This window comes from Acomys russatus, chromosome 26 (assembly GCF_903995435.1).
Source record: "Acomys russatus chromosome 26, mAcoRus1.1, whole genome shotgun sequence".
Classification (NCBI taxonomy): domain Eukaryota; kingdom Metazoa; phylum Chordata; class Mammalia; order Rodentia; family Muridae; genus Acomys; species Acomys russatus.
The window spans coordinates 12,035,556-12,055,058 of NC_067162.1; the positions used below are offsets into that span (position 1 = coordinate 12,035,556).

Genomic DNA, 19,503 nt, shown 5'->3' on the forward strand with positions numbered 1-19,503 from the left:
AACACAAGAGCTGAGTCACTGCTTCAGAGACAGGCTCGTAGAGACTTATTTATTGGCTCTTTCCATAAAAAAAGTTTTATAATTCTCAATTTATAGAATAAAAATTGGGGAAGTGTCTCCAGATTGGAACAAAAACATGTGCAAAAATATACAGGAATTAAATTTATATTTAATTAATTATATTCAACTTCATACTAAACCCACCACTTTGTATGCTAACTTAAAAAGAAAAAGCTGCCGGGCGTGGTGGTGCACCCCTGTAAACCTGACGCTCAGGGAGGCAGAGGCAGGCGGATCTCTGTCTCAAAAACAAACAAAATAAACAAAACAACCCCCCCAAAGGTAACAGTAATAAAAACTCAAGAAGGCTGTAAGTAAATAGTAGGGATTCCTGAAAAGACAGAATAGAGAAAATGAAGGAAGAAAATTTAAAATTCAAACAACAACAACAAAAATTCCCAAACCAAAAAAAAAAAAAAAAAAAAAAAAAAAATCATATTGAAAAACATTGATGACTTTTAAGTCCTTTACACATTATACACAGGAGCTTAAATCCTGAGTGCTGATGTATTCTTTCTTTCTTTTCTTCCTTCCTTTTGTTCTTTCATTCATTGTGAGACAAGTCTTGAAAAGTTGCCTAGACTAGAACAGGCCAGCTTTGAATTTATAATCCCCCTGTCTCAACCTCACAAGTGGCTTGGATTAAAGGAATGCACTTCAAGGCCTGGTTCTGAATGTTGATTTAACTCGAATTATGATGCAATTATATCTATAGAGGAATTTTAATCTAGTAACATGGCTGATCTGGCAAGGGGTCACATCTAAAGGCCTTCTAGGTCTATGTGATCTGGCTGGAATACAGATACCCCCTTAGTATAAACCTTTAATCCCAAACAATGAAGGTTAATTAGTTTGTAGAAGGGAGCAGCCATGTTTAAAAATGACTTCTAAGTGAGGGGCAAAGTGACGAATGAAAACATTGACAGAATGAGTAGTCAAAGATAGGCTATGCCCAACTCTTAGGAGGACAGGACAGGAAAGAGAGGCTACTTAAGAGCAGTGTTGGGAGTGGGGGGAAGGGGAGAGGCTTGTTTGTTTTTTGTTTTGGTTTGGTTTTTTGAGACAGGGTTTCTCTGTGTAGCCTTGGCTGTCTGGGAATCACTTTGTAGACCAGGCTGGCCTCGAACTCACAGCAATCCACCTGCCTCTGCCTCCCAAGTAGTGATGGAGAGAAACAGCCAGGATGAGAAAAATGCCCAAGTATTTTTTGGTTACCGGATGAGAAGTAGCCCAGCTAGGAATTATTAGAGCAGCTGGCATGAGATGTGGGGCTGGGAGAGAAAAGGCAGCTAGGGAGTTAGCTTCTGCCCAGATCCAGGGTATAGTCATATTACAAATTTAACCAGTGTCTGTGTCTTTTATTGATATGATAGTGGGTTAAATAATCAACCACTGCGATAATGATGTTATTAACAGTAAACATTTATAGCTTTTTATTTTCTACAACATAATACATATTGCCAGAATTAGTTTGAGGGCAGACAGACAAGTCAGTCAGAAGCCAACAGCAACCAGTTTGAATCAGTCAGCTTGGAGAGAAGTTTGGGCTGGAACAGCTGAGTTGAACCAGCCAGCGAAGCTAGAAAAACATGGGAATGGCTCTCATCTGAGGATATAAAAACATTTATATATATCTACAAGGATGGTCCAACAGGGAAAAAAAGAGAATGCTTTAATGTGCAAAGGGGTGAACAGTAGCTATGTAAATGAACCAAATTCTCATGTTTCATAGTGGGGAATCAGTACCTAATGTTTAAAACTGAAATGACCAAAAAGCAGCAGCTATTTAAAGTATGTTATTTAAAGATTCTGAAAATTGAAAAAAAAAAAAAAAGTAGCTATTTATAGGTTAAGATGGCGTAGAGCAGGGGCTCTCAACCTTCCTGATGCTGCGGCCCTTCAATACAGCTCCTCATGTTCTGGTGATTCCAACCATAAATTTATTTTTGTTGCTTCTTCCTAACTGTAGTTTTGCTACTGTTATGAATTTTAGTATAAGTGTTCTGGGGACAGAAGTTTGACAAAGGGGTTGCAAACCACAGGCTGAGAACTGCTGGCTTAGAGGGTAAAAGCTCGTGCTTCGCAAGATGACGACATGGCTTCAGACTCCGTCGAACCGCACAGCGCGGGCGGCAGGAGAACCCACTCCCCAAAGCTGCTCTGACCTACAGATGTGCACTGTGGCACATGTGTGGCTATCTTTCTCCATACAAAATAAAAACAAAGTTTAAAGTAATAGTTATTCTCATAAAGCAGAAAACAGGAATAGAATGAAAAACTGATTTTTTTTTCTAATTCTCTAGTATACTTTAATTTCTTTATTGTGTAAACATGTAACTTTGATGAAAATAAAAAATAAAGTTGTATAGAAAATGCACTGAACTCTGACATGAGAATTTCCTTCTAAAATCATCCGAGATAATCTTCTTCGAAGCTGGACAATCATAATAGGACCAAAGGGCTTCGGAGACTGTACTGAAAGACTTTACTTGTTCACACTAGAAAAGGCACTTTTTATTTTTGTGACAAAACTGTGAATTTCACTTAATTTTTGGATATAATTAACAGTGTATTGATAGCTACAAGTGAACGGTAGCTTTAAAAAAAGTTTACAGGGCAAGCTTTGCATAGATGATTTAGTGAGCGATAGCTGATTCTGGTTAAACTGAGGCCCATAGGTTGACAGGAAGCTTTAGGTCATTGCAATACTCAGGAGCAGTGTGCTAAACTAGGGTCATCTAAGAAGGCACCTCAACTGAAAAAAAAAAAGCCTCCACCAGAAGACAGGCCTGTAGGCAAGTCTGTGAGACACTTTCTTGACTGACTGATGTGGGATGGTGCAGCCTACTGTGGGTAGGGCAACCCTGGGCAGTTGGTCCTAGGTGCTGTAAGAAAGTAGGCTGAGCAAGCCATGGGGGTTGAGGGGCGGTGGTGGGGCTGGGACAAGCCAGTAAGCAGCTTACCTCCATGGCCTCTGCTCAGTTCTTCTCTGACTCCTGCTCTGACTTCCCTTGATAATGCACTGTGATGTACGTGGGACTGGAGGCCAAACACATCTTTTTCCTTTTCCAAGCTGATTTTGGTCATGGTCCATATATTGGTTTTTGTACACAGTGTTTCTCTGTGTAGCCTTAGCTTTGTAGGCCTGGCTGGCCTCAAACTCACAGCAATTCACCTGCCTCTGCCACCATGAGTGCTGGGATTAAAGGCATGAGCCACCACACCCAGCTGGTCATGGTATTTTATCACAGTAATAGAGAGCAAACTAAGACAAAAGATTATGAAATATCATTCAAAAGTTTTATTCTTTCAGTCTACCCTGAACATGCAATGTACCACTGTCCATACTTTACCTTGGGTCTTTTGGGCCACAGCAATCCCTTCCACTACAAGTACCGTTATTAGCAACACTAGAGAGAAAACAGGAAAGAATAGTTAAGAAGTTGAATTTATACTATATTTTACTAAGTCTACAAGGAAAATCTGATAACAATAAAATAACTAAAATCAGTTTAGACTGGGAGTGTTATGGAGGCCAAGTTGACTTTGAACTACCTTCCCTTATCTTCCAAGTGCTAGGATTATAAACATGTGCCACCACAATTGGCCTAACACCACCATTTCTGACAACACTCACTACGGAGTCTTTCAGATGTTAATTGTTATGTCCTTGGGCTGAGGAGATAGTTGGCTCACTGGGTAAAGGTGCTTGTCACTTAGCTAATGGACTGAGTTTGATCTCTAGAGTCCATAGTGTGGGAGAAAGACTCCTGAAAATTGTCCTCTGACCTCTCATGAATACCATGGTGAGAGTGTCTAAAAGCTTGAATATCGAACATATATCCACACACATATTTATAAAGTAAATACATAAATGCTGTATTCTGATTTACCATTTGACACCTAAAACAACCAAAGAAAAGATATAAGTGTTATACTTGTTTATATAAGCACTAATAAATACTATGTGGCATTTAGAACATTTTTTTCAATATGAAAGCAAGTCCACAAACACATGCTGTGCAGAATTTTGCTAAGCCTAACTACTGCATTTACTCTACCTGAAGAGTGTTTATACATTTGAAACTGCTATTGTATACCACTGTGCTGAGGTTTGTGCTGTGGCAGGAAGCCATACTTAGACACTAAAGCTATTTCACTCCCCACCCCCAATATTTGAGATCCAACAAACAATGTATTTTTTGTGTGTTTTGGAGATTTTGAAGACATTTTTTATGAATGCTGGCTTCTTCCACTGCATGGAAAACATACACCAGCCTTCTCCCAAACTACTGTGTGACCTGGAGTAGGTATTCATTTAGTCAATAGCATTTATCTCCTGAAGAGCAAGTTCTGTGAGGGCAAAGGGCTACAGAAGCCAGCAAAATGCCTAACAGCACTGACTTCAGCTAATAGGTGAATACAGGCATTTAAGCTTTGTCTCATCCACCGTGCTACCTGTGAAGTCTTTTTAGCTTATTTTACTTACTCGCAAAATCAGGAAGAAGTATTAATATTATGGGACCAGTCTCACTACTGAGCATATTACCAAGTGTTCTGCTAAGTTAATGATAGATGTTAGGACAATCAGCATCTTCCCAGAGTCACCTGTCAAAGTCTACCTATAATACAGGTGGAAGAGGCTTACAGACTGCAAACGGAAACACGGAGAGGGGAGCTGACAGTCAGTATTCTCTTTCTGGAGACAGAGAATGGAGTGAGGAAAGCACACAGAGGAGCAGCGTATTCTGTCAGACCTCATTGTACTCAAACTCATGAGCAACAATATGGTAGATAGCAGGTTAGAAAAAGGAAGAACAAGACTAGAGAGTAAAAACTTAAAATTATGTTTCTAATTATAATTTTTAAAGATTACATCTGAATGTTATTCCCTTGCTTCTATCTTGCCATTCCCACTTACCCTCTCTCTTCAGCCCTATTCCCCTCCCCTAGACCTCCGACAGAAGGGGGGACCTCTTTCCCCACCATACGATCACAGCCTATCAGGTCTCATCCAGATAGCCTGCTTCCCCTTCCTCCGTGTGCTGCCAGGCCTCCCCACCAAGTGGAAGTGGTCAATTCGGGGGCACCAGAGTTCATGTCAGAGGCAGTCCCCATTCTCCCTATAACCGTGGAGAATGAGCTATTTATTGGCTAGATCTGACTGGGGGGCATCTAGGTTTACTGCATGCATTGTCCTGGTTGGACACCCCTGGGTCCAGATCTGCCAGCCTTGATGAGAGTACAAATTCTTAAATACCATGTTGATGGATTTGGACTTTCAATTACAACCACCACCACAACTATAGGCATTTGTTTATTTCTTGTGGTCCTAGGAAATGAACCCACAGCCTTGTGCATGGTAGCCAAGTGCAGTGCCATTTAGCTATATTTCTAGCTCCTCACTATAGGTTTTTTATTTTCTTAAATTTACTTTTTGTTTGTTTTGTAGACAGGATTTTATAAGGTAGCCTTGGCTGGCCTGGAACTGCTTGGTATCCCAGGCTGGCTTAGAATTCAGCAAGATGTACACCACCACACCCAGCCACTCAGTACTATTTTTTAAACCAAGAGAGTGCATAACTGCATCTAAGTTTCAGACCAATACTTCTGATAGTTGTGTGCAGGCTAAGCTTACCATCTGAGCAGTAATGAGGATGAGCTGAAGCACAGCCATGACTGTGGAATTGGAAGGGAGAGAGACTAATGACATAATTAAGACACAAGGTGAACTGCAATTTATAACTTACAAGATGTTAAGGGAGAGGGAAATAGAATGACGGGAGACTTTGCCAAATGACCGAGTTAACAGCGTAGGGTTATTTAATAGCATGCTTCTGTATCTATTATCAAGTCCATCAGTGTACAAAGATACAGTTCTTGTCACTTAGTTCTTGTCTTAAAATATAAATATTTGACCTCCTCATCTCAAATCCTTACCTTCCTGAGTCCTCTGTCTTCTTAACTATATTAATTGCCTTTCCCTTTTATTGGTTACAGACAGTTTTAAAAACTCTCATGTAAAAAGGTACAATCCTTTAAAAAAAAAATCCTGTCTTAGGTGTGGTGGCACATGTCTTTAATCCCAGAGCTCAAGAGGCAGGGAGTCTGGGTGAGTTCTAGGACAGCCAGAATTACATGGTAAGATCTGATCTCAAAAGAGGACAAAACATTTCCCATCTTTATACTGGAACCGAATTAGAGGAACAGAGTCTGGAACTAATAAAACAAAAACAAAAGACCACCACAAGGAAACAAGAAGATTATTGATGCTTGTTTTTAAACTCTATTTTATTTGGGGTATTGAAGCCTCTACGTCTCTTCCACCAATCCCTTAGCCCTGGTAAGACAGAAAGGTTAGTGGGAAGAGGGCACAGACACCTTTACTTCTTCTGGCTGTTTAGGGTCAACTGGGTTCTTTTGGGGCAATACCAATCTCTGCCAGCAGCAAATGCTGCAAGCAGTCTCCTTCAAGCTGCTGCACTGGAACGTTTCTTTCTGGTCTCTCCAAACTGTTACATGCTGCCACACCACCACCGCACAACACACTTTCTCTTGGTTCCCTATTTATCTTCCTCAGAGTAATAGACTGTGCCCCTCTTTGTGCCACAACAGGTAGGCCATTACAGGCTGGCAAAACCAAGCCCCACAGGAAAAAATTATCAGCTGTGGACAAACTAAAGCCCAAACTAAAACATCACACTTGGGATTAAAACAAAAACATATTTACATAACATAACTAGACTTACAAAGAACCCAAAACTTCCATTACAGAAGATTTATGATTAAAAAACAAAACAAACCTCAACCCCAAAACATAAGGAATTTGAAATTCAACAAATACAACATCTATTTATGTTGATTATCCTGTCAGAGGGCGAGATGTCCCATGGTAATCATTCAGAAGATACACAAATGGTCAGAGTTTTTTGTTCCTTTACTTCTAGAATCACAGATATAACTGTTTATCAGTTTTCAAATACATAACTCATAGCATTAACGTGCCACAAAGCCAGCAGACAGGGGAAGAAACCAACAAACGGGCTGGAGAACGGGGTAACAGCACACACTGCTCTTGCAGAAGACCTGGGTTCAGTTCCCAGCACCTATATGGTGGCTCAAACCCATCTGTGACTCCAGTTCCGGTGGATGCAATGCCCTCTTCTGGCTTCCAAGGGGACCAGGCACATATGTAGTGCACACACACACATGTAGTTAAAACATTCATACACATGGAATAAAAGTGAATAATCTTAGGACAGTAACAACAGAAGCTGGAAGACCAATAGTACAACAACAATTAAAAAACAGTGTCAGGAAACTAAAAACACAATAGGCAATAAACACTCATACATATAAAATAAAACTTAAAACAAATGGTTCTGGTATAGTATATTAATCACGGAAATAAGTCCCAGATTTGTATATGTGTGAATAATTTTAATAAAGACAGAAACAAGTATTTGTCACATTTTATTAAAATATATAATATACAAATGGGATAAGTGGTTATACCGTCAGCAAAAGGAATCCAACTTTATTAATATGAAACAATGTAGAGTTGGGGCTACAGTGAAGGCTGAGAGGTTAGGCACAGTTGCTGTTCTTTCAGAAGACCAGAGTTTTCAGCATTCAAGGCTGGTGACTCTAAACTGCCGGTAAACACAGGGATCCACACCTTATTACAGCTTCCTGGGACATCTGTACACACATGGCATACTCTCACTCTCCCCCTCCCTCTCCCCTCTATCTCTCATACATACTCTAATAAATAATTATAGATTTCAGTCTCTCCCTCTTTTCGCTCCCTCTTACACACACTCTAATAAATACCTAAATAAACTGTAGATTTTAATGAAAACAAAAAAAAAATCACTAAGATTTTAAAAAAGATGTGTTTATCTTTATTCTGTGTGCAGTTGTTTTGCCTGCATGTATGTCTATGTGAGGGTGTTGGATCCCCTGAAACTGGAGTTACACATGGCCATGCGGATGCTGGGAACTGAACCTGGGCCTTTGGAAGAACAGCCAGTGCTCTTAACTGCTGAGCCATCTCTCACAGCTTCACCAGGAAAAAATTACAGCTAAAAGAAAGACTTCCATCGAGTAGCAGGCAAGCTGGGGAGACAGCCATTGGACTAGGTTGTTGAAGTGATACAAAGGAACAAAGAAGGCTTGGCCGGTATAAAGTTCTGCTCAGGTTCTCAAGTTGGCTCAAGTGTTCAGTACTGGCTGGTTGATACTTAGAATTTTTTTTTCCGAGATAGGGTTTCTCTGTGTAGCCTTGGCTGTCCTGGACTTGAACTCACAGCGATCCACCTACCTCTGCCTCCCGAGTGCTGGGATCAAAGGCGTGTGCCACCACCACCCAGCTGATATTTAGAATTTAAGGCTGGGTGTGGTGCTGTATACTTGTAACCCCAGTACTAGGAGGTAAAAACAGCTGGGTGTCTGTGAGTTCCATGCCAGCCTGGTCTACGGAGTGAGCTCTAGGCAATATAGGACTACATAGTGACTCTCAAAAGCAACCAAAGCACCAAACCAAACCAAACGTAGTTTACTGTAGGTCAAATAGCTCATTGGTTAGGTTCATCTTTGTACCTGAAATAGGAATAGACTAGGCATAGGACTCCAAAAGTTTAGCTTGTGGTTTGTTCACGAAAAAAGTACATATATGACACCACCCCACCCCTTCGTCAGCCAATTCTTACCAGACTTCGTTTTTAATGTAGCCAGCACCTGGTACTGCTCTTGTTGGAGTGAATGCAACAAGTCTTAAAGGTTTTTAACATCACCCTGAGTCCGGCGAGATAGTCTCCTGTAGTGTCTGTTAAAATAGGCGATCTTCACGAGAATCATTGAAAGTGCTAGGGAGAACACAAGAGGAAACTAGTGCGCTGGATAAGGCACTTTTAGAGATTTAGCCAACTTTAAGAAAGTTTCCAATTCACCCGGGCCCAAAGCATCCAGGTCCAAGTTGAGGAACTTGCCACAGCACAGACACCGCCCTGGGGGACAAGGACTATGTTTTAGGAGTATATGAACTCAGGATTGCAAAGAGCTCTGGTGGGACTTTGTGGTCTTAGGCATGGAACTAGTGACGGCTAAGAGCAGAGGAAGGGCCTGTGGTAAAAGCACTTTCTGAATAATGCAAAGCTAATCTCCAGAACAGACTTAAGAGTTGTCCTCTGATCTCCATGTGTATGTTGTGGCACATGTGTACCTTCACTCACACACAAAAAGAAAAAGAAAAAGTAAAAACAAAATCCCTAGCAAAGAGTCTAGTATTCTTCCATGTCTAGCCCAACCACAGAGTGATTCCTCCGGGTAAATTATACCCTGAAGAACGCCCAAAGCTATTATTCTTACAATGAAGGGTTGGCATCAGGATAATTACTCTAAAATAATTTCTGAAAGCTTCTCTCCACACTGTTATCCAGGCTGGGGATAGTAGTCTATTTTTAAGATGGACTTATGTGGCCAAATAGCCAATCTCTAATTGCCAAGCAAGGCCTGTTCTAGTAGCACAAATGAAAATAATCCCCACTAGGGCACAAATGAGCCCTAGCATGATTTTTAGGTTAAGATGACTTTTGGTAGAGAGGGAGGTGAGAAGAAAAGAACACCAAGTTAGCGAGGAAGAAATCCAGGCAGTAACGCATTTGGCTTGTAATGGGTGGGGGTTGGTTTTCCAGCTGACCAGTACAAGTGAGAAGGTTCATGTTGGTAACAGCAAAGTTTACCTTGTAATAGATTTTCTTTTCCTTTCCTTTTCTTTTTTTTAAAGATCTGCTCAAGATACAAAGTTAAATCTAGAGGCAGGAAAAAAGGAAGAACTAAGGCACAGATCGTGTTATGCAGATTTACTCCTGAAAGGCTTCAGGACAGGACACTGTAGAACAGGGCTGTGGTGAAGTTGTAGACAACAGGGAATTATTAGGCTACTCACACCCAAGGCCTCAGCAGAGGTGTGATGGCATGGCCAATATCCTATTAAGGTTCTGTCCGTGGACAAGACCTGGGAGGTGGAAGATGGTGATCTGTGCAGGGCAGTAGGGATGGCTAGGACAAAGCCAGAGCACTAACCAAAGTCACCAGTAGATTTCAGTGCCGGAGAAGCTGAGTGGGGAAGACGTAAGGGTCAAGTAGATGCTAGAGGTTGTTTAAGATTTCCTCTCATGGTGAGTCAAACTAGTCTAGGCAGGAAAGCTGTTTAGAGGCGAGTGGTAGCAAGAGGATTAAAGGACTGGTAGGGACGCCAGTCACTGTGACAAACAGAGCCACTGCTATTAGAGGACTATGAAGAAAGAAAATCATATACCACGGGGAAGAAGGGAAAACCCACAAGTTTCCAGCTGGATGCAAATTTTGAGGTTCAACTGTTCTTGTTCTGGTTCTCGGGAGAAGCTGTTCTCTCAGATTCCATCTCATTTCTTGTGGAATGCAGGCTTTCTTTTAAACTTGATTTTGGTTCTAGTGGCAGGAGTTGGTGACTGTCAGCTGAGAGTAGAGGGTCAGGAGGCTGTTTAAGCAGTACAACCCTAGAAAACGTCCCCTACGCCTATACTCTTCAGATTAAATGTACATGGCTGGAAAAGGCTTCCCCAGAGGGAAAGACACAGGTTAGGTAGTTGTACTTGGGACTAGACGGAACGGAAGCGATTGATATGTTTTCTAATATACTCTCTAGGCTCTAGGACATGAAAGTGAGCTTTGTCTCCTGGAAGCATGCAGTTGTAATATTTAACAAAGGTGGCTGTACATTGCTGGATGTTAAGTGACCCTTTGTAGTAAATGCTCATATCCTCTAGTGAGCGCAGGCTGGTGAAGTACTTTGTCTAACACTTAGATGCTAAGTGCACTGAACAGTGAGTGATGATCTCCAAAGGAGATAAAAATGTCTTCCTATAAGAGTGGAGGGATAAGCTGGGCGTGGTGGCATTCGCCTTTAATCCAAGCACTCCAGCAGATCACGGTGAGTTCGAGGCCAGCTTAGTTTACAAAGTGAGTCCAGGACAGCCAAGGTTACACAGCGAAACCTTGTCTCAAAAAACAAAAACAAAACAACAAAACAAACAAACAAAAAACAAGACGGTGGGGGAGGGGAATAGTGGAGGGATGGGGAGCTAAGGGAAGGGCCTTGGGCAGTGGCAGACTAAATATCTCAGGAATTCTTACCAACTACATCTTTCCATTGTGTGAGCAACTTACCTAGATGACTGGAGATGGAAATTTTCAGCAAATTGTAGAGAGATTAGGAGACCAGAGATAGGTTTAGTGGCCAGTTTCAGAAGGGAGGGAGGGAGGGGGGGAAGGCAGGGAGGAAGAGAAGCTAAATGTCTTAAGGGTAATAAGGGTAAGACTGAGTCCTTATGCAATGAGGAGATAACTCCCAAATATGACAGAGGTTTGACAGAATTGAAGTCCTTAAACCTCCTAGAGGACAGGCTGTGGCAGAAATAGAGGTTTCAGTACAGGCTTCTTGGGATGAAGCATAGAAAAACAGATTATGCTAATATTGAAGAAAAATTGAACTACAATGGAAGGATATATTAACTAATCCAGCCTGAACTACCTCAAAGAATTTGGTGGGGCTTCAGTATACCTTCCTAGGTAGACTGCTGATCCTTTCATGTTAAAGTGGAGACATACTGGCTATGAGGATGTGCAAAACAGAAACGAAAATGTTGAAGGTTATTTTTATTAAACTGGGTTTGTTTTTCTTAGTTTCTCTCTTAACCAGCTATCACACAACCAACTGAGAGACTCCTTTATATTTGTTTATGAGGCTTTACAACACAATCTTGAGCAGTTTAAGTTGTTCTTTTTACCCTCCATGTTATACTGACTCCATCTCTGCCAAAATCCCTAAGTGACTTGCTTTTTAGTTCTTTCTTTGCTCAGCTGACTCTTCATCTCTCCTGCATCTCTGCCTGTGCCTGAATCTCCTACTTCCTCTTCTCACTCCTCCTCCCATACCTGGCAGGACGTTGAGCCCTATTCTCTCCCCTGCTCTTCAACTAGCTGTAAGCTGCCTTATTGGCATATAAGGGTACAACTGGGGAGCAGAGTTTATACATCATCAAGACAGGATATTCTCAGAACAAGGCTTGCAACCAGATATGGGGGATACAAAAATCAGCATTTGAATTACAATAAGCTTATGCTAACACAAATAAAAAAGCAGCACAGAAGCCAACAGCTTCTCAGAGGAAACACTGGACAACAAAGTATGAAGGCCAGAAATCACTGGCTGTTGAGAAATAACTATTTTCTTAACAGCCATCAGATCTTGAAGAAATCTCGCATCTTTTTCTATTAGGTTAGTGTACAGGGAGGATAAAAATCCTCCAAGAGCAGGTAGAGGGAACACATTCCTTATGTGCGAAGTCATCTATTATGAGTTGTATGCCACCAAGAGACTTAATGGCTGCTGTTCAACATGAGATAAATTTGTTAGGATCCATCTAAATTTTAACTGAAGGTGCTGAAGGGTCATGACCAACATTAGTGTTGGAATGGGTCCAGAGATTCTTGGTCAATTACTGCCATGTAGGCAGGTATGGTGGTACAAGAACATGGCTTCCTGGTGGGATTAATTATAGTACTGTTTCTCTGGGAAGAAAGAGTTTGATTATGTGTCCATAAAAACACTCCCTAAAGGTGCACGGGGTTTTAGCAATCAGTAAGCTGCATAGTGACGTTCCAAGAGGGAGCATTACTAGAGAGAAAAGTGTTAAGATTTGGAAGAATCTCATCTGAAGAAACATGGAACTCTAGGGAAGAGACATGAAAGTTAATAAGGACCAGAATCTGCTGTGTGTTGTGGTTTGAGCGAGAATAGCTCCCACAGGCTCATATTTCGTAAATGTTTGGTTTCCAGTTGCTGGCCTGTTTAGGAAGGATTAGGAAGTGTGACCTTGCTGGAGGAATGATGTCACAAGAGGTGGGCTGTGAAGTTTCCAAACATACACCAGGCTCAGTCTTGCTTCCTCTCTTGCCTGGAGCTTGTGGATCAGAATTAAGGCCCAGCTACTGCTCTAGCACCATGCCTGCCTGCCTGATCCCACAGTGCCCATCACAATGATCATGGGCTAACCCTCTGACACTGTTAAGGAGGTCCCCAATTAAAGGATTCCTTCTATAAGTTGCCTTGGTCATGTTATCTCTTCAAGGAAGTAGAATAGTAACTAGGACACTATGTCAAACAGAGATCTAATTAGCTTCAGAAGTCAGATTTTTTGACAAATACCTGAGGAAAAAAGAAAGATTTCTTATGGATCATGGTTTCAATGACTTCAGTCCATGGGTAGACTGGTCCATTGCTTTTGGACTGGTGCATGGAATAGTACAGACGGTGTGGTTGAGTTGCTCACCTCACAGCAGAGAGGCAGCAGAAGAAACAGAGGAAGGGGCTAAGATAGGATATACCCCTGAAAGGCCAACCCCAGTGGCCTCCTTCCTTCAACCAGGCACTACTCACGTCCTATTTTCTCCATAGCTCATTCAGAATAAGCCTAGTAAACAATCACTCACTGGTAAAGTTAATGCTTTGAGTAGGAATGGTCCCCATAGACTCGTGTGTGAATGCCTGGCCACAGGGAGTGGCACTACTAGGAGGTGTGACCTTGTTGGAGGAAGTACGTCACTGTGGAGGCGGGCTTTGAGGTCTTAGATATTCAAGCTATGCCCAGTGTAGCACAGTCTCTTCTCGCTGCCTGCAGATCAAGATGTAGAACCCTCTGCTCTTTTTCTAGCACCATATCTGCCTACATGTGGTCATGTTTCCTGCCATGGTGATAATAAACTAAACCTCTGAAACTGTAAGCCGGCCTCAATTAAATGTTTTTCTTTATAAGGAAATGCTTTATAAGGAAAACATTTCCTTGCTGTGGTCATGGTGTACTTTCACTGCAATAAAAACCTAAATAAGACACTTTATTATTCAGTTACCTCTCACGAGTGCCATAACATAAATTTGTGTTTGTATGTGTGTTTGTGTGTAGGAGTACAATTTATTTTTGTGTAAGTGCATGATGCCAGGTGTCTTTCTCACTCATATGCGCGCGCGCACACACACACACACACACACACACACACACACGACAACTGGGCTTATAAGACAACCCCCAACTTTTACAGTTAAAATAAAGAGTTTGGAATATACCTCCGTATAAGGCTACCCCTCTTCCAATGCACACCCTGGGCAGCAGGCAATGTGTCTATTTGCAGGCAGGGCACAGACAATCAAGCGCTTTAATTAAATGCCAGCAGACAGCCAGTGCCAGCCCACACAGTCCCTTTAAGGCACACTCCACACTCAACTTGAAGATGTGCAGCCCTCTGAGTCAAGTGGGCGGGTTCTGGTGGAGAGCCAATCCATGCTCACGCTCTCCTCCTTCCCGAGGTACAGGAAGATGTGTGCAGCTTGCTCCTCCCTGCAAAGAGCGAGGAATTTGTCACAGCACTCCTCACTATATGCACCGGACTTATGAAGCAAGGGGAAGCAAGCTGCAACTAAGTACCCGGTGGCCTAAGATGACCCCGACTTCGGCACAGATTTTTCGGGATTAAAAAGTCATCTTATATGCCAGAAAATATGGTGTGTATAACTCTTCGATAACTTCATATGTGTATAAACTGAATTTTAGGTTGTTACTCTCGCACACTCATATATACCACAGTGCTGAAACCCTAGTTCTCTTAATAAGCCTCCTCGTACTGTGATGTCTTTTTAAAAAATGTCCTCTATTTTTTGGGGGTGGGGAATGAGGTTAATTACTGTTGCTTGTGAAAGCATGAGTAGGGGTTGTTGTGTTAAACCTTCTGAACGCGCCTGTCTACACCCATAGCTCAGTGCTGCTCGCAGCCTTTAGAGAAGCTTCATGTGAAGTGGGTGGTCATGAATGCAGCAACTCATTAGTGCAGAGACTCACAACTGGCCAAACTGTGGGAAATAAGTGACTGTGGAACGTCTGTGTCTAAACAGGACACCGATAGCACCCCCTCTAAGGCTTCAGGAACACCATAGAAAAGGAGGTGCGAAGAACAGGAGAGCCTGAGGTTAGGAAGGAGTACTGTGAAACAGTCTTCTGGACACGGCCACTCATGAACTCACCACAGCTGTGGTGATCTGCACAAGACTGGGCCCACCACTGTTTCATCATGCATGGGGAAAGGGTTCATAAAGACACACCTCTTCCTGAGAGACTGTGAGCAGTTAAAGGATGCTGAGGGAGGGGGACAGCATTTTCTTCAATGGTATAGCTTATCAATAAATGAGTTGTGTACCTTACTTTCTGAAAGGTCGCTCAATTAGACTGGCTGGCCAGCAAGCCCCAGTGATCCCACTGTCTCAGCCTTTCCAGTGCCAGGATTACAGGTATAATTCACTGTACCATATATGGCAAGCACAGTACTCACTGAGCCATCCCATCAGCCCTGGTTTATATTCAAACCACCATACTATTTCCTTTCCAATATTAATATTTATTTTCCCTAGTCAGTTGGTTTTAAATAAGGAAATTGACCATGAAACATCCCTAGTTTTGCTTGAAGATGAGTGAAGCAGTATTATCAGGGTTCAACTGTTTGTATTTTGAGGCAATTGATGGTAAAATAGTCAGTTTACAGAACCCAAATGAACAGAATGTCAAAACCAGGTCTTTTAACTGAGATGTGGAGGCCATTGGGAGTTTTTAACTGGAGGGTCCTTAATTTGATTTGTTTTCTCCTAGAAAAGGCTTGAGTGGTTTTATGCTTCTTAACCTCTTCAATAGAATTTTGGTTGGTTAAAAGAGGATGTTTCATAGGGGTGTTTTGCTGCCCTGTTGAAATCCTGTTGTTTGACCAGGGTGTTTGTTGATGGCTTCTGAATCTAAGTAAAGATTAAGTTAAACAAGATTACAGTCTCTTTACAATTCCTTAACTTCTAAGTTTCGACAAAAGGTGTGTTCCAAATATTAAGGGTTCAGTGCTATATGGCTTTCTGGGAAGGTCTTAAAGCTGCTTCCCCACTTCTTCTTTTCCCTGTGAATTATCAAATCTCAGGTTCTTACTAGCTTAAAGTCTTCTTAGGCAGCTAGCTTCTACTCCGGAGCTTGTCCATTTCCTACAAATAAGAGGTGGTAAAGTGTATTTGGAATTCAGAAATATCAGTTCGGGGGGCTAGGGAATTTTGGACAATTGCTGAACATACAAGTTAGTACAAAGCATGTCTGCAATATGCTTCTAGTTATCCAAATTTTTAAAGGGTACCAAAAAGAAAAAGTCTTCAATGACTGTGCAAAGGAGTGGGATATCAGAGGAGGAAAATGAAAAAAAAAAAAATATCCTGGGGAATAAAGGGATGTGTGAAGAGGGGAGTGGAAAGTAGAAAGGAGGTGGCTGGAAAAAAATGTAGACTGTTGTCAAGTAGAAGCAATCAATGGTGGGTTTATCTGCCTTAGTAGCATTCAAGGTTTTAACCGTGGTGGTGTTGGTTTCTTTGTTAAACTTGTTGAGCTTTGGTTTGAAATTATTCTGAGACAAGCAGCAGTGGAATCTTGTTAGGTCTGTAAGACTTGTTATACTTAAATGCATTAAAATGCTTCTCAGTGCTTAAGTTTACTATTTATTTATTTATTTATTTATTTATTTTTGCTGGGCGTACAAATAGAAAAGTTTCAGTTCCTGTGGGTTATCTAGATCCAGAGACCTAACCAACTGCTTTTCTGGATATAACTTTTAGTCATGACATAAGCTGGAGTGGCTACAGGTGACTGGCCAGCAGAGGGCTTAAACCCTGGCTTACCCATCCTGTGTGCACACAATGGAGACCTCTGCATGAACCAGAGAAGATACGAAAACAAGAGGGACATGCCCAGCATGCTTGGTCCAGCTGAGGAGACAGCTGAACGTATGTGGTCTTGTTTTGCACATGTGTTGGTCCAGAATACTGTATGACAACTGGGAGAACCCTTTGGATCGCAATTCTGCTACTATTGAATGTCAATACAAATTTGCTAAAAAAGATTTTAAACCTAGAAGGGGGTTGCATTTCAATATTTTGCAAACGGAGGAAAGAGCAGCCTTTGGTACAATTTAAAAGAACAAAGACAGAGCTGAGTGGTAGAGACAAAGCTTTGGCTCTAGTCCTGAATAGATGATGACTGCCAGCCAGGTGTGGAGGTGCATGTCTGTAATCTCAGCACTCGGGAGGCAGAGGCAGGTGGATCTCTGTGAGTTCGCGGCTAGCCTGGTCTGTAGCGTGAGTCCAGGACAGCCAAGGCTTCAGAGAAATCCTGCCTTCAAAACAAAACACAGATGAAGAATGGCAGCATGAAGGCAGTGCTAGGCTTGACTGGCTGGTTTTAAACTTGTTTTCAGTCACAGTTAATTGGTTAGTCCTGGCAAGCAAAACCAAGAATGATTTTAGGGGTTATCTTTTTAAAAATTACTTACTTTATGTGTGTTTTGCCTTCATGCATGTATGTGTACTACGTGTGTGCTTGGTGTCTTCATCAGATCCCCTGGATATGCAGATGTTTGTGAGCCACCATATTGGTGCCAGAAACTGAACCCAAGTCTCTGCAAGAACAAGTGCTCTTAACCACTGAGCCATCTCAACAGCTATCTATCTTGGCAGTTGTAATAGCAACATACTCAGGCAAGGACCAAAAAAACCCAGCATGTGGTTCTTCTAAGCATAGAATAAAGATGAGCACCCTATACCTGCAACAAATGGTTACGAGATCCACTTTGAATTTAAGTTCTGTTATCTTACTGGGCTGCTTCTACAATAATTAGCTTTTTAGGAAGCACACCTAGGTGTTGCTAAGACTATTTTATTTTATTAATTTATTCTTATTATATCTCAATGGTTATCCCATCCCTTGTATCCTCCTATTCCTCCCTCCCTCCCATTTTCCCCTTTCTCCCCTCCCCTATGACTATGACTGCTAAAACTATTAGAAAGGATATATTATATTCCACCATTGGATTGTAGAGTGGCACAACTTTTTGGATGTTACATCTGGTAATATGTTATGGTTTTAAAAATGTGCAGGTCCTACCTGCAGATTTGAGAAAAGGAACTAGTAAGACAGTATTTTTCAAAGTTCAGTGTGCACCAGTCACCTCTAAGGTTATCAGATTAGACAGTGATGGGTGAATGGGGTTTACTTTTAGCTATCTAGAGGTATAGAGTAGGATTCAGGAGTCTGTATCAACCAATCACCTACTGATGCTGGTGCTGCTGGACCTGACGCCATACTGTGAGGACCACTGCATTAGGGTGAGTATAGTTTCCTGAAAGAAACAGAGAGGTTGCTTTTCTTCTTCTTTGATACTGACAGAGACAAGTCTGGGCCAATAACAGATGAGGCAGTGGTGGGCTGAACTGGTTCTGTAATGTTGATTGGGTGACTTGCTTAACTCTTTCCTTATGCCCCCTACAAACATTTCTCATTGTTTCTGACTATCCATGCTTGCTATGAATCTTTCTGCCTGTAGAAAAATCAGAAATACCAAAACTCTTTAAGCAAGCTCCTATCATATTTCTGACATGAAACAAACACTGAGATAAACAGTCAAAGCAAAGTGAAGGCCACTTCCAAAGGCACTCATGACTCAATGTAAGTAAATATTAGATTGCTAGCCATTACAACTTCTGTATTACCATGCCCGCATCATACTCAGCATGCAGGAAGACATGGCACAGAATATCCCTCTTCCTTAAACAAAACAAACTTGCCCAGAATCTAAAATTATTGTAAACTTTACTATAAATAACAAAGTAGCAGTTTCCTTAAGATGCACACATTTTATATCTACCAGCTAGAGACAATCACATGACCATACATAACCCTAAGAGAATCTGAGAACAATTTTTATTATAACTGTATTTTTAACTAAAACTCAGTGAATTACTGAAGAAGAGCTATCTGGTGACAATCTGAAGTTTATGCTATAGTCCTCTGTGGACTACTGTGCATAAAGCAGCCAATTATCTTTTCAAAGTGTAATTCAGATCACACCATAGCTTTTCATAAAACCTTCCAAAAGACTCCCGTTTTACGTAAATTAAAGCCACCAGCCGTGCTCTTCTGAGGCCCAGTGCAATCTGACACCTGATTACTTCTCCCATCACCTGATTGCCACCTATCAGCCTTCTCATTACTTCAGTGTCCCAAACTTAAATCTCCCGTCTCAGGGACTAACCCATGTTGTCTGTCTCAAACCAGTCGCGGCATGGCTGACTCCTTCTGATTTTGTGAGCCTTCTCCAGTTTCTAAAGAAGCTCTCTCTGTTCTTTTTATCGTCTTGCTCAATTGTCCCCATTATATATAGCGTCTCGTTTTTTTTTCCACGCGTGTATGTGTGCTTATTTAGTTTCTTCTTACTAAAAAGAAAGGCTATGTTTGCCTAGTTCACTGGCGTATCTTCACTGCCTGGAAGATTGGC

General features: G+C 41.6%; 1 protein-coding gene across 2 annotated transcripts in view; it reads right to left on the reverse strand.

Moving 5' to 3' along the window:
* Positions 1 to 19,503, reverse strand: part of Neto2 (neuropilin and tolloid like 2) — a 53,665-nt gene that overhangs the window by 30,005 nt on the left and 4,157 nt on the right. For both annotated transcript variants that reach the window (XM_051168904.1, XM_051168903.1), the window contains exon 2: positions 3,414 to 3,470. In XM_051168904.1, the coding sequence (XP_051024861.1) occupies positions 3,414 to 3,470 (57 nt within the window). The remainder of the gene's footprint in view (positions 1 to 3,413; positions 3,471 to 19,503) is intronic.